At 42.9% G+C, this 14,842-nt stretch overlaps 1 protein-coding gene across 3 annotated transcripts in view; it reads right to left on the minus strand.

The window, feature by feature from the left end:
- The window catches only part of TRIO (trio Rho guanine nucleotide exchange factor), a 400,776-nt gene that overhangs the window by 173,287 nt on the left and 212,647 nt on the right, over nucleotides 1-14,842 (minus strand). For all 3 annotated transcript variants that reach the window (XM_048839610.2, XM_048839611.2, XM_048839612.2), the window contains exons 12-15: nucleotides 11,644-11,813; nucleotides 10,421-10,595; nucleotides 1,022-1,217; nucleotides 208-374 (exon numbers count right to left, since the gene is read on the minus strand). In XM_048839610.2, the coding sequence (XP_048695567.2) occupies nucleotides 208-374; nucleotides 1,022-1,217; nucleotides 10,421-10,595; nucleotides 11,644-11,813 (708 nt within the window). The remainder of the gene's footprint in view (nucleotides 1-207; nucleotides 375-1,021; nucleotides 1,218-10,420; nucleotides 10,596-11,643; nucleotides 11,814-14,842) is intronic.

The following is a 14,842-nucleotide window of genomic DNA, read 5'->3' on the forward strand; positions in this document are numbered from 1 at the left end:
ACAATTAAGCTGGTATTATCTGTTTTGAGATTCGAGGGTCAAAAAAGTGTGCTAGATGCTTAATTCTCAGGACAAAAATCTGCAAGAATAAGAAGTTAAAACACTTTTTTCTTACAACCTAGCTACCTTATTTGCATACATATGTATATATATATGGAACACATACGCACATCTACTCACAACGCACAGAACATATTTAGCTCATACCTGTTTGACTTCAGCCTGCAGGTGGCGCAGCTGTACACATTGTTCCAAGTGTTTCCGATGCTGTTCCGCTGCCGAGTCCAGCTCCTGTTGTTTCTCATGAAGAAATTCCAGCAGATCCTGAACACGAGTTGCCATATCTACATCTCTGTCACAAAGCAGCTCCACACCTGTGGAGACCCATTAATTTGAAACATACGTGGATCTAATTTCCAGGGGAGTTACAGTTATTATATACCAACAATTTTCGATTTAGTAAAATATACTTAAATCTTGAAGAATTTGATTAAGGAACTTAAACATTATTTCCAGGTGTTTTATAATGAGCAAGTGAATGCTCAACATTATCTTGGGAGAAGTCCTTAAAGTCTATAATGATATCTTGTGAAGGATTAAATGCAGCAGGATATTGCAAAGAAAATCAAGTGAAAAGGGTTAAGAAACTAAAATATGAATTGCTTTTACTTGTAAAGTCAATGCATAATTTACAGACATGACTTATCTCAAAATAAATTCCCTGTACTATTCATTCTATTCTTTTTTCTATTTACTTTCACTTCCTACAGAGTTCCCCCCACCCCCACTTTAAACCTGAGCATTTTAATTGTCAGTAGGGTCTACTTTATTAGTGATCCGCATGCTTCATCTATTTTATTTAAATGCTATGGAATTATTTTCAAGTAGCAAAATACATGTCCATTCTCCTCTCGATTGTGATTAATGGGGATCGATGCCACTTTCAGACCCCTGTTAGTATCAGTTTGGATAATCCCTCTAAAGACATTAACCAGAATAAGATGGGACAGATCCATCTTACCAGAGGCCTGCACTTCATTGACATACTGCAGCAGATCTTGTCCTTGGTGGATGACATCAAAGGTCAGGTTATTCATGGTCAGGGCTTTGTCTGCATGGTGTTGGAGTCTCTGCTCTGCTATCGTAAGATCTTCAGTGTCAAAGTCATTCATCTGCTGAGAGAGCTCATCATTCCACGATTCAAGGTCTGAAATTATCTGATATAGAGAAAGGAGAGGTTTTTATTGGGATTAAGAACTACAACTTGTCCAATTTGTACTGGAGAATCAGATGACCAGGAATTCAAAAACAAGTTAGAAGAACTATGCTTTCCTCCTCCATCTGTTCTCTCCCCAGCTAACAGCTTCGTAATATCCATTCGACAAAACATCTAAGCTACGGACTAACATAACTATTACTGACTTGTACAAACACTGGGCTGTCTGAGCAAGTTTTGGAAGTTATTAGTTTTATGATGTAGGCAGGCAAGAAAATTCTGCTAATTTGGGAGGTAAGGAATTCCTCCTTGAGGTTAGCGCTGGCTCTGTAGGCCAACAGCAGAGCGTGCATGCTTGTGTGCGCGTGTGTGCATGCATGCACTTTTAATATCAATTTACAAGCACATTACTTTGTAGGCAGCAGAATTATCGTCTTTGTACCCATGGGTAAAATAAACAAACTTTGGCATAAAACCTCAGGTAGAAAATCTATTCACTTATGCTAAGAGTGGTAAGAAACAACAGTCATACAGCAGCATGGTGTGCCAGTTTAGCCTTCAGCTACGCCACTCAGGTGCATTAATAAAACGAGCCAATAACGCCTCACCTTTGTGAGCAGGAACTGTCAGTTTTCTTGTGTGTGTTCCATTATCAGCTAACCGCTTAGCAAAACTCTTGTCGTAGTATATTGAGAATTTTATACAGAAAAGCTCAAGTGCAGTAATTATATAACCTATCCAATCAATCTTACGTTCTGAAATCTTGATTTTAAGTGTACCCAAACTTAGTTTACTTAGATTTACGTATCTCTTGACACAGCTCCAACATCAATTGCATGGTATTTTAGTAAACAGTATTTTAGTACTTCAAATCAAATGCAAAGTCGTTTTGTTTCTTCCCAAGAGCGTGTTTTTCCATGTGTCAATTTGAAAACCAGCACCACTCTTGTAGCTGATACCACTGAGGGGATGTTTACATGACAAGCATTAGAGCAGCACATTCTACAGCACTGCAAATGTGCCGCTGTAGCATAGACACTTACTACAGCGATAGAAGGGTTTTTTCCATCACTGTAGTAAGCCCATTCCTGCAAGAGGAAGCAGCTAGTTCGACAGAAGAATTCTTCAATTGACCAAGCACTGTCTCCACCAGGGCATAGGTCGGCTTAACTAGGTCAACTTAAGTTTTGGGTGTAGACCAAGCCTAAGGCATAAACAACTATCAGAAACTGCAAACAGTTAATTAAAAAAACAGGCTATTTATACAAAGTTAGCACCGTATCCCAATAGAATATCTGTAAGCCTCACTGTTGATCAGACTGGATTACTTTCTTGTGATAGGGTAGAAATAGATAAACAGCCATCAGACTCAAACAAACCTGTTTCACATAGAGAAATCTCAAACACCGAATGATCTGGGGCCTATTATCTATGTTCTACTACAAAACCTTTCTGGACTTCCATATGTTTCACTGAAAATTGGTACTGGCATGGGAAAAGAATCATCATACAAAACCATTTGTGGTACAACCCTATTCCTAGGGCACTGTGATTTAGGGAGCAAGATAGATGGGCACCAACAGCAGTGAGGGGAGAGAGGTAGAAAACACTGAAAACCAGGTAGCCCAGCTAAGAGGTGTTCATGCAGTACAACTGGTCATGCACAGGTATGCGATATAAGCTGGGTAGTGAGAATGCAGGTCCTGGGGCTGCTGCCTAACTGGCTCTGGGAAAAACTGGCACTATGATAGGGGGTTCTAACACGGTGAGGGGCTCTGACACTGATCTGCCAAGCGGTTACTCAGGACTGAAAAGTTACAAGAATACAGGAAAGCTGCACAAAAATCTTGAAGCACTATTGGTGGGTACCCACTGGGTTTATCTGGCCATGGGGGACAAAAAGCTGATCAGAAAGGATCACAGCTTAAGCAATGGGTAGAAGCGTTATGTACTTGGATGCATTTTTCCTCTGGTTATTTTGTATTTTGCTTACTAGACATCATGCAAATTATGCTGTAATGTAGGCATGGTTAGAGATATGCCATATTGGGTCCCTTATGGAACGTCCACTCTCAGGATGGCCTGCAGACACGGCACACCGAGCTAGCCCAGGTACAAATGGCAGCACAAACTGTGAGCCAGGGCTTTGGTGAGTTGAGTTTCTGGAACAAATTACTAAACAATCAGTTTGTAAGTACCTCAAGGATAACAGGGTTATAAGGAATAGCCAACATAAATTTGTCAAGAACAAGTCATGCCAAACCAACCTAATTTCCTTCTTTGACAGGATTACCGGCCAGGTGGTTAGTGAGAAAGCGGTAGATGTGATAAAATTTGATTTTAGTGTGGCTTTTGACACGGTGCCACATGACATTCTTATGAACAAACTGGAGAAATGCAGTCTAGATTAAATTACTAGAAGGTGGATGCACAACTAGTTGAAAGACCATACTCGAAGAGTAGTTATCAATGGTTTGCTGGGAGGGTGTATCTAGTGGCATCCTGCAGGGATCCGACATGTGTCTGGTAGGATTAAACATTTTCATTAATGACAAGATTAATGGAGGTTGATGATATACTTGTCATATTTGCACATGACACGATGATGTGAGGGGTTGTTAACACTTCAGAGGTCAGGATTAGAATTCAAAAGGACCTTGAAAAATTGGTAGAATTGGTCTGAATTCAACAAGATGAAATTCAGTGAAGATAAGTGCAAAGTACTTAACTTAGAAAGGAAAAATCAAATGCACAAATACAAACTAGGGAATACGTGGGTAGGTGGTAGTACTGTTGACAAGGATCTGGGGGTTATAGTGGATCACAAAATGAATATAAGTGAACAGTATGATGCAGTTGGAAAAAAGGCTATTATTTTAGAGTGTATTAACTGGAGTGTTGTATAAGACAAGGGATGTAAATTGTCTGTTCTCCTCAGCTGGAATACTGAGTCCAATTCTGGGTGTCACAGTTTAGTAAAGACGTGAGCAAACTGGAGACGGTTCAGACGAGAGTGAGCCAATGATAAAAGGTTTACAAAACCTGGCATATGTGAAAAGGTTAAAAAAACAGGACATGTTTAGTCTCGAGAAAAGAAGACGCACGTGTGTGCGTGTGTGTGTGTGTGTAATCTTCAAACATGTTACGGGCTGTTATAAAAAGAGGATAGTAATCAATTGTTCTCCGTGTCCACTGAAGGTAGGATGAGAAGTATTGGGCTTAATCTGCAGCAAGGGAGATTAAGTTAGATATTAGGAGAAACTTTCTAACTATAAGGATAGTTAAGATATGGAATAAACTTCCAAGGAAGACTGTGGAATCCCCATTGGAAAAACACCTGTCAGGAATGGTCTAAGTGCAGGGGGCCGGTCTTGATAACATCTTGAGGTCTCTTCCAGTCCTACTTTTCTATGATTCTATAACAGTATCCATGGATTTAAATATTGCAGAACTGTGCTATTGCTTGAGAAATCAAGCAGTTTATTTTCACTATCAAAGCTAAGTAAAACAGTAAACACCACAAATGGTTAACAGAGCTTAGCGCCAACGTAGGCACAGTCAAGTTTGAGCATTACTTTCTGTTTAAAAGCGAACTACTCTAAGCGTTGTAAAATCCTCATGCTACCTCTGACTGGCTTGAAATTTGTTGTGCCTCATGGTGGATGCTGGGCAATATCAGTGGTCCAAATATGGGATCATTTGAGCAAAGACTTCCAAGATACAGCCTCCCCTGAACGCAGCATTTTACAAAGTCATCTAAGAGCTTGTCTACACTCTGGCACTTAACAGGGCTGCAACTTTCTTGCTCAGGGGTATGAAAAAACACCCCCCTGAGTGCTGCGAGTTTCAGCGCTGTACAGTGCCAGTGTGGACAGTGCACCAGCGCTGGGAGCTATTCCCCTGGTGGGGGTGGGGGTTTTAGAGGGCTGGGAGAGCTCTCTCCCAGCGCTGGTGCCGTGACCACAAAAGCCACATCGAAGCACGGCCGCAGCAGCGCTTTAACATTGCCAGTGAGGACGTGCCCTAAGTGTTTTAACATGATTTTGCAGACACCTAAGGCTTAACCTATGGCTCTTACCCTTCCCAACTAGATCTCAGTCAATCAGCACTCATCTTAGTTAGTGCACAGCACACATTACCCTGCTGGGGAAGCAATATTGAAGTAGCTATTAACTTTAAGAGTCAGGAACTTCCAATCAGCTTGTGCTAACTTGGCACAAAGCTTCAAGCGTGCATGTGCAGCAAGACCAGGACTTTGTTAACAGCAAAAGGGCTTCCAGGCCATCTGTTGTCACAGCAACTGGGTGGCTCAAGGTGACAAGTTATGTTTACTGAACCTGTGCAACACCCATGCACTGTGAGTGCAAGCCCCACCCTTGGCAGCTCCTAGAGAATGTGTGTTGTGCATGTTTCTTGTTGTCTGCCTGCATCCAGCAAAGGCTCTTTTGGGGAGTTCTGCCCTGATACCAACATTTCTGCTTTAACATGCCCTAAAATCTAAATGCAAAAAGTCTGATTTTACTTAAGAATTGCTGTCAAGGAAGTAAGTGAAGATGAAAGACCCTAGACAATCGGGGTCAGAAACAACAGAAGTGAGTATGATCAAAGGAGAGCAAGTGACTGATCAGTTTGGTTTCCTTATGTACAGCCCCTGCCCCTTACATGAGCTGCTCCTAACATTTTCATACTCTTATAAACTTTTGTGGGGCAGAAAGAGGAAGATGTGGGGAGTTTGGAGCAGCAAGGGGCTGTTGGGTAGTGGAGGGAGTGTGTTCTCTGCCCCATTGCCAAGCTTCCCCTGTAGAGCGGCGCTTTGGCACAGCTACTGAGAAGTGAGAACACTCTAGACAGCTACTTTTCTTAGTGTAAGTGAGCATTCAAACACTGTTTGCCCCACAACCTTCCCTTTCCTCCTCTGCGCTGCTCCTCCATCCCTGGCTGAGCCCATTCACAGCCCCATCTCTCAGAGAAACAGCTGGGGTGCCGAGAGTGAGCCAGGATTTGGGGACTCTGAGCCAGTCTCCTTGCTCACGTGTGAGATGGGATCCGGGGAGCCCTGTCCCTCTGGAAGGTTCTGAGCCCCTCTCCCTGATCCCCCATATGGGAACGAGCACCCGGGGGGCTCTGCCCCTCTGGACACTTATGAGCTTCACTCCCTGCCCTGCAGCACGAGCTGGAATCTGGGAGGCCATGACCCTCTGAGAAGGTCAGAGCCCCCATCTCTGCTGCTTTTGTGAGCTAACACTTGGAGGTCCCTGACCCTCTTGATGGGGAACTGAGAAGAGACATACTTGGAGCAGGCACAAAGCATGGAAACTGAGGAGCTGAGCTGGAACACGGCCCACAAGAGCAGCAATCCTGGAAGGGGGAGGGGGGAGCCAGATAACAGGGAAGAACAGGTACTTAGATGAATGTTGCAGTTCACACAACGCAGAGCTATTGATTCAGACAGTATTCATCTCTGTAGGGTGCCCTCGTTCTGCTGAGAACGTGTCACTGACATTAATGGGCCACTTCTACATGTCTCCTGTGCTGTAAATGGATGTGCAGAGTCCTATCCCCTACACTTGGCCTAGATGGGGGGGGAAGGGGGGCGGGGGGAGAGACACTCTGCTTCTCCACTCTCCTGCCCCTTCCTGCCTCCAGCAGGTACAGGCAGCTCACAGCCCCATCACCTTCCCACATCCACTTCAACTTTGCAGGGGTCATGGAGTAGCAAGGATGAGGGTGGAGCTGGTGTGAGAGTGTGGGGCTCGAAACAACAGGTACGTTGGGGCGGGGAAGGGAGGAGCAGTGGGCATGATGGAGGAAATGCTGGAGTACCTGGAGCAGTGGAAGGCAAGTCTGAGCACAGGGGAAGGAACATGTGGGTGAGAGCCATGAGGAGGGAGTGTTGGAACAATGCCGGGTGGAAAGGAAGGGGTCAGAGCTGTGAAGAGGGGATGCTGCAGGGCTTCAGCCAACGCATCCATCTAATCACAGGAACTGATATGGCTCCCTACCGCTGTAGTATCTGAACACCTCACGATCTTTATTGTATTTCCCCTCACAACTCCCCTGTAAGGCAGGTCAGTGCTATTTGTTTTTTAAATAGATGGGGAACGGACACAGGGAGACTAAGTGACTTGCCCAAGGTCACAGAGGAACTCCAAGGTAGAGCAGGGACCAAATCTTCCAAGTGCCAGATTAGTATCTGAACTACTAGACCATACTTCCTCTCGTTATGCCCCATCTCTGTCTCCACCCCTCTTTAAAAATGTCCCCACTAACTCCCTGCTAGTCCTTGCAGCCTCTCCTTAACCTGCAGGTCCCTTGCTGATGCCAGTTTCTCTGTGGGGAGAAGGGAGAACCAGGCTGTGCTGGTCAGGCGGAGAGAGGGGATATAGAAATGATGGAGGGGGCAGTGAAGGGATCAACATGCAGCCAGTGCCTTCTGTAGCCAGGGTAATCATTGCTAAGGAGCCAGAAGCAGTGGAGAGGGAAGCTGGGCTATTGCCCCAGACTGGCAGAAAAGAGGTTAAAAGCAGCCCTAGGGAGGCAGCCAATTACCGAAGAGTTTATAGGAGCAACCAATCAGAGCCGGGCTGGCCCATATAAGAAGGGCAGCAGAACAGAGCTGTGGGAGTTACTCTGTGAAGCGTGAGAAGGGAGGAGGAGTGGCTGCCTTGTAGGCAGAAGGCAGCAAGTACTCTGGGCAGAGCAGTTCTCCAGGCAGAAACCCAGGGAGCTAAAGGCAGCTCCTGGCAGGCTGCAGGGATCTGCAGACTGGGGCCCTGACACAAGGGCAAGGAGGGTGTTGGAGCCACTGAAGGAAGGGGCTAGACCGTGGACTGCAGTTGCCACTAAAGGAAGTGGCTGGACAGTAGACTGCAGGTTCCCCCGGAAGTGGGGGGCAGAATGTGTGGCACAGCTGGAGGGCAGTGTCTCTGAAGAGGACGCCACAGTCCTGGGAGTGACGTGGGTCCAGGAATAGAGGTGACAGCAGGTGAGACACCACCAGAAGAGGGCACAGCACTAATTCCCCAGACAGCCAACAGGAGGCGCCGCAGTGGTGAGGCATGCCCTGTCACAGAGGTGCTGTGAATTTTTTTTAAGCAAAGGTAATTAAATGCTGAAAACGTCATTAACAGAAAGTTAAGGCTGCCCGGTGTGCCTTGTACCCTTCCGGAAGGTGGAGAGTGGCTAAACCTGGTGAAAACCAAGAAATACAAAGTTAAGGTCCACACCACTCCTGCAACACAACTGTGACTATTTCCTCTCTGAGGATACCCCAGCACTCTGCCTTCATAGATACTACACAACACTCTGGGAACAGTGCACATGAGCACTCTAAGACGAAGGGTAACACCTTTCCTTACCTAAGGCAAAACTCAGGTTTAAGTCAGATGTAGCAAACTGAAGCTACCTGTACCTGGCCTATACGCAAACACTGAGCCTACTCCAGAGAAACCACCCTTCAATCTTTCCCTGAAGATTCCTTCTGAGACATTGCCTTCACATAACCCTCAGTAAGCCCTTGAGACCAGTGAGGTATGTCACCAGACTGCTGACAGTCCCTATGTCAGACCGACACCTTTGTGCACCTCTAACAACATGCTACCAAATTCAGTGCTGAAATGAGGCATATTTGATTCCTCAAGGTACACAAGCACCTCTCTACTCATCGCAGTTCTGCAGAGCTGCCCCAACAAATCGCTCCACCATTCAGAACAGAAACACCTAGCACAATGAATGTAGCTAGAATGCAGGCAGATAAACACTGGAATTCAGGACTGTGGAGCACAATGCGAACAATGGCATGTTCTTAGTTCTCCCTCATATCTCCTGACAGCAGATACACAGATATTTAACAACAAAGTATAAAACAGAGCAGAGAATTTCACCCAGTTACTCCTGCATTGGGCCTAACAGTTTTGGTCTGACTAAAGCATCTTCCAATAAGGTTCTTGATTTGAAGACAAAGAGGCTGAGAAACCACCACATCTCAGTAGTTTGTTAACCTTTGCACCACCTTTCTAGCCATGTCTCGTGGCTATTGCCAGCTCCATGGGGCAGAGTTAAGGTTGCATTGTGGAGGTCGGAGGAGGGATAGCTCAGTGGTTTGAGCACTGGCCTGCTAAATCCAGAGTTGTGAGTTCAATCCTTGAGGGGGCCATTTGAGGGGGCAAAAACAAAACTGGGGATTGGTCCTGCTTTGAGCAGGCGGTTGGATTAGATGACCTCCTGAGGTCCCTTCCAACCCTGATATTCTATGAACCTTAACTCTTCAATTCTTTGTTTTCATAGGTTTAAATTTAGCCACTCTCCACATTCAGGCACCACTGATCAGCCTTAATTCTGCATTAAGTTTCTGAGAATTTTTGTGTGCATTTATAGTATCAAACAGCAATTTAGGGCTTGGGTTGTTTTGTTTTTTTACAGGATACATGATTAACCCAGCAGCATCTTTGAAAGGCCATCTTACTAACATATGGAGAATCTAGAGTCTTCTGGGATTAATTTTATATGTAAAGTTACTTAAAGTATGAATAGCCAAAAAGCATTCATACCAATAGCAAGTATTTTCTTCCAAGTGTTGGCCAGTCCACAAGCTGCTTGCAAGTTTGCGCAGGTTTTGCAGTACAACTGAATGGGTGGGTTTTGTTATTTTAAATGCTATGGAAAAGAGGGGGGGGGGGGAGCTTTTGTTTGTTTTAGGCTTTCCAAGAGCAGCAAAAACACAGCCATTCAGAAGTACCCTTGAGGTTTAATATATCTGCAACTGAGAGTCTGGTGTGCAGAAGAGGAAGAAAGGATGGTTATAACTACTACTGAATAGCACTGATGTAGTGTTTTTTCATACTCAAAACTCTTTACAAAGATTTCATCCTCAACACCCCTGTGAAAGAGTCAACTTGATAGCTTAATGCCCCATTTTACACACGGATTAACTGTAGCAGCAAGATTAAGTAATTTGCCAGCGGCCACAGAGTGCGTTTATCAGAGCTCAGATTAGAATGAAGGCGTCCTCAGCTTCCAGTTCTACACTCAGGCCATGCCACTCCCATAGTTTAGAGGAAAGCAAATCCGTCAGACCATTCAGGTAAGAACTAAACCAGTGAAATCATTATTTTCATGTGTCTGTATAAATTCATGTGTCTGTATAAATCTTCCCATATGGATAAAGCAAATTTAATGAAAGTTATTCACAAAACAGAGACTCACATCTATTGCATCTCTCTCAAATATGCGTAGCTGCAGGAAGAGTTCAAGCTTGATCTTGCGTTCCTGAAAAAGCTCCTCCATCTGAGACTGGGCCTCATCCAGCTGCTGCAGAACTGTCTCTATGTGATTGATGGAACTGTTGTGAGGGGTCTTGTTACTAGAAATGGCAGAATCCCTATTGAAAGTGGAAAGGAAGGAAAAGGGGTATTATGAAAGAAAGCAACAGGAATTGGATTACATACAGTCAACTGTTAAATGTGCATGACAAAGCTCTTTAACTAAAACCATTAGTATGAACAACACTAGGAGGAAGCTGGCCTTGTTTCAGCACATAAGGTCCTTTGATAAATTATTACAATGATGCTGTAGTAATTTAATAAAGCATCAGGATACTAGATTACTTTCTTTTTCTGCCTCAGTGTTCAACATATAGGCACATTCTTGTTTAATACATGTATTCAATCTACATTTTATTTGTGTCAAGAGTAAAATTTAAATGTTAAACTTTTCATTTTGAACAGGGAATGAGATATGATGACTACATACTTCATTGTATGCTGAATTACACAATTCAATTTTACTTGAGTATAACGCCAAAAAAGAAAAAAGAAAAAAAAAACCTCCACCACCACAAATGAGGTAACACCCACTTCTGCAGAATTCAGAAAGTGCCCAAGGATTTATTTAAGCTACCAGTAATGGACAAGACCACACATTCACTTTGCCTTTACAGGAAAAAAAACAATCATGTCACGTGCTAACATTCAAAAGAACTTCAAGTGTCAGTTTAAAACAAGCGGTCTCTTTAGAAAGGGCTGCTGCTCAGAGTTCAGTAATCCTTAAGCATTGCATGCCACACGGATGCTTCTGACTGATATCACGCAGACTCATGTCACATAGAGATAATTTATGGAGGCTAACTCTCCTTTACGTGAAGGTAATGTTTATGAGCCCAACTTCCTGTAAACAAAGGGTGAGATTAGATGTGTTTCATTCTATGCAGATCTTATCGTACTGCTCATATTTATTTTCATACAGGGTAGCTTTTTATTCTCGCCCTTCCCCTCACAAAAAAAATCAAGAGGGTAATGATCCATTATATGGGGGAAGTATATGGAGGAAGAGGCTTAAGGAGAAATATCCCCAATGCTTTAAAACAAAATGTTGAAAAAATTTTAACACCAATTTTTCTTAAAAAAAAAAAAAAAAAAAAAATACATTACCTTAGTTGCTGTATAAGATCCTCCCCTTCCTTGATGACATTGACTGTAACCTGTAAAGTGGTCTGTTGCTGCTGGCCAAAGCGTTTGATCAAGTCTTGTACAGCCTCCACAGACTCTGCATAGACATCATCAAGCAGCTCTTTTTGTAACTCCTCGAGCCATGTCCACAGCTACAAGAGAAAATAAATGAAGGCTGGTGTCAGGCAGACACTACCTCGTATGGATCTCCTTGGGAGAAGCAAACAGATGAAAAAGCCACAAGATTTGCTTCCGTTTATACAAAATTCAGTTCTCAATGTTAGAAAAAAATTGATGACCCCATGTCAGAGAGATGGTGTTCTCTTGCTGGAAAAACAAGTGGAGTTTTATCCATGCTGCTATGTTACCCTCTTTCCCATTCTCCTACTATATGGTATCAGAGCTACCAGCACAGAATTCAGAGTCAGTCCCGTCTGCAGCTCTGGGAGGAAAATGCTATGGTAACACTCCCTGAGAGAAGGAAGGAAGGAAGGGAGATGTATCTCAACAGCTAAATTTACACTGCTGAGTGACACACATACATAAAAGGTAGATGGCACTGAGCAGTGGTCATGAAAATCAACAATAGCAGTCAAAGGGGTACATCAAAAATAAACTGAATTCTCTACTTTTCCTAGCCTCAGTCCAGAACACAATCTAAGGTAGTGTCCTATGGAAAATATTAATCTGCTCTAATTATGCTAACTATTTATCTATGGTAATTATGCTGTCCACTTATTCAAATATGGAACCATACTAAATCCAGACAGAGTATATAACTTGCAATGCCAACTGGCTGAATTATTCATTACAAGTAATTTATCCTATAAACTTCCACCTTTTCATCTTTGTACTTTTTCAGCAAGCATGTCTACAAGTCTTTTTGTAATTAATTTTCACAAACACACTTTAACCTGTAAACAACAAATCACTGAGTATTTACTATTGCGTAGTATTATTGGTTACTTAGGCTATGGCTATACTAGAGGGCTTACAGTGGCAGAGCTGCACTGATGAAGCTGCGCCACTGTAAGCTTTCTAGTGTACCTGCTCTAAGCCTATGAAAGAGAGCTCTCCCGTCAGCTTAATTACTCCAGCCCCCATGAGTGGCGGTAGCTATGTTGGCCTGACATATTGCTGTCCACACCGGTGCTTAAGTCTGCATAAGTTATGTCGCTCAGGGGGAAGTGGGGACTAATTCATAGCCCTGAGTGACATAATTTATGTCAACTTAAGCTGCAGTGTAGCCATAGCCTTAGATGATGTGGTATTCTATTCCCTGATTGGATAAGCTAAGCTGTCAAACATGAGCCTCTCTTCACAAATTATCCACTAACATTTGCAGCTACCAGACATCTATTATACAAATGACCAAAATACTGTTCAAAGAAGCTGAGAACTCACTTCTGGTGTGAATACTCCTGAGAGTATTTTTTCTTGTTAGCATATGTGACACTTAGTGTGATACGTAAAACAACTTGCAAGTATCTTGTTTACCCAGATCATGACTTCTCAAATTCTTCTGTCTGAACTTCATATGTTCATGAAATCTGGTGCGTTTTTTTAATTTTATTTTATTACTATTTTCAAAGGGAAAAATAATTCCTATTTGAGTTCCCTCAATAAAAGAATTAAAATCTTACTCCAATTATCTTTGAAGAGTTGCTTTGATATACTGTATGAACATTACCCGTGATTTTCTCTAAAACCCTGAATACGACTCTGAATATAATGCTGTTGGAAACTGATGACATTAAGCAGCAAATTTTGCTTAATTTCAAGACCTCTCACATGCTAATAATGCTGCAACACCTTATGCAAAATTATTGTTTTTATTTAAGCATATATTCTAAGACGCTTGCCTACAGTGTTGCTCTCAGACAAAAGAGGTTCACTAATATCCAATGAAAAAATTAATTTGACAAAACACTTGTATGAAAATAATGAAAAATTACAATTCTGGGTTTTTTTTTTAAAAAAAACACAGCTCTACTAACAACTATAATTAAAAACTACAGTACTCCAACAATACTGTTTTAATTTCATTATCTAGGTACAACCTTAGGTATATCTTAAAGTAACACCAACAACCCAGTTTTCACTTAGCTGCACAGTTATTGAGACTGGCCCAACCTCATATCCCTCTGACACATGTACAACCCTATCATTTACAATAGGAATAAGAGTACAAAACTGCACAGGGTGGCTCATTATCTGTTTCTTATGACTATAGTCATTTAAAGACATCACCTATTATTCATTTAAGGAACAAAGTTCAAACTTTGGTAAACCAAACCAAATGGACTGAATGTGTAGTGGACTCCTTGAACCCAAGCAATTCAACCAACAGCTCTTACACAGTCTTTCAGACCATAAGCAAACTTTATCAAGTCCAACAGGACACAATACAGTATTTACATGGGATAATTCTTTCCATTTTCACTTAGGAATCCAAGTCTCATTCAAAGTAAAAAGGGACTTAGGATCCTGTCACTTTTGAGAATAGGACTTTGGCACTTTTGAAAACTTTGCCCAGGTTCTATTTCCAAAATAAACAGCCTAACCTAACAATCCTATATGTAAAATAATTTTTCCCCTGAAATACACCTGCCTGTGATAGTTGATGCCAATATTCTTAATCCTTATGACAATTATTTCCACGCTAGGTAACTAAGAAGCCTGATTTTCAGAAGTGTTAGCCATGCATGAAGTGTTAAAGCTCTCTGTAGACCATGGCACTATAAAATGTTTGGCTCCTTGCTCCCCTATGGGCCTCTGTTACCCAGCCCACTGGTCAGCTGAGGACCCCTCTAAATTTGTGTCCTAAACCATCCATGAGTTAGCTCCCTAGCCTGTGCCTCTGAAGCACCCCAATTCTCTGTTCCTAACCCACAGAGAACCATGTTTCAGAGGACTCAGTTACTAGGCTAAAGAGGTACTGGCAGGATGAGTTGAGGCTTACTAATGCTGAGCTGGCTCTGCACTGCCTGCCTGCACGCATGAACATTTCCCTTCGCTGCTATGCTATGCACCAGACCGAGCAAACACAGAATAAGCAGAGATTTCATTCTGCAGAGCCAGCCAAGCAGCAGCCCGATCCCAAGCATAGAAACAACATGGAGACTAGCCCAGCAGGGCATTGTGTCCATTGGTTTGATGCCTGGTTGCCAAAAGCAGAGCT

The sequence above is a fragment of the Caretta caretta genome, chromosome 2 (assembly GCF_965140235.1).
Source record: "Caretta caretta isolate rCarCar2 chromosome 2, rCarCar1.hap1, whole genome shotgun sequence".
Lineage (NCBI taxonomy): Eukaryota > Metazoa > Chordata > Testudines > Cheloniidae > Caretta > Caretta caretta.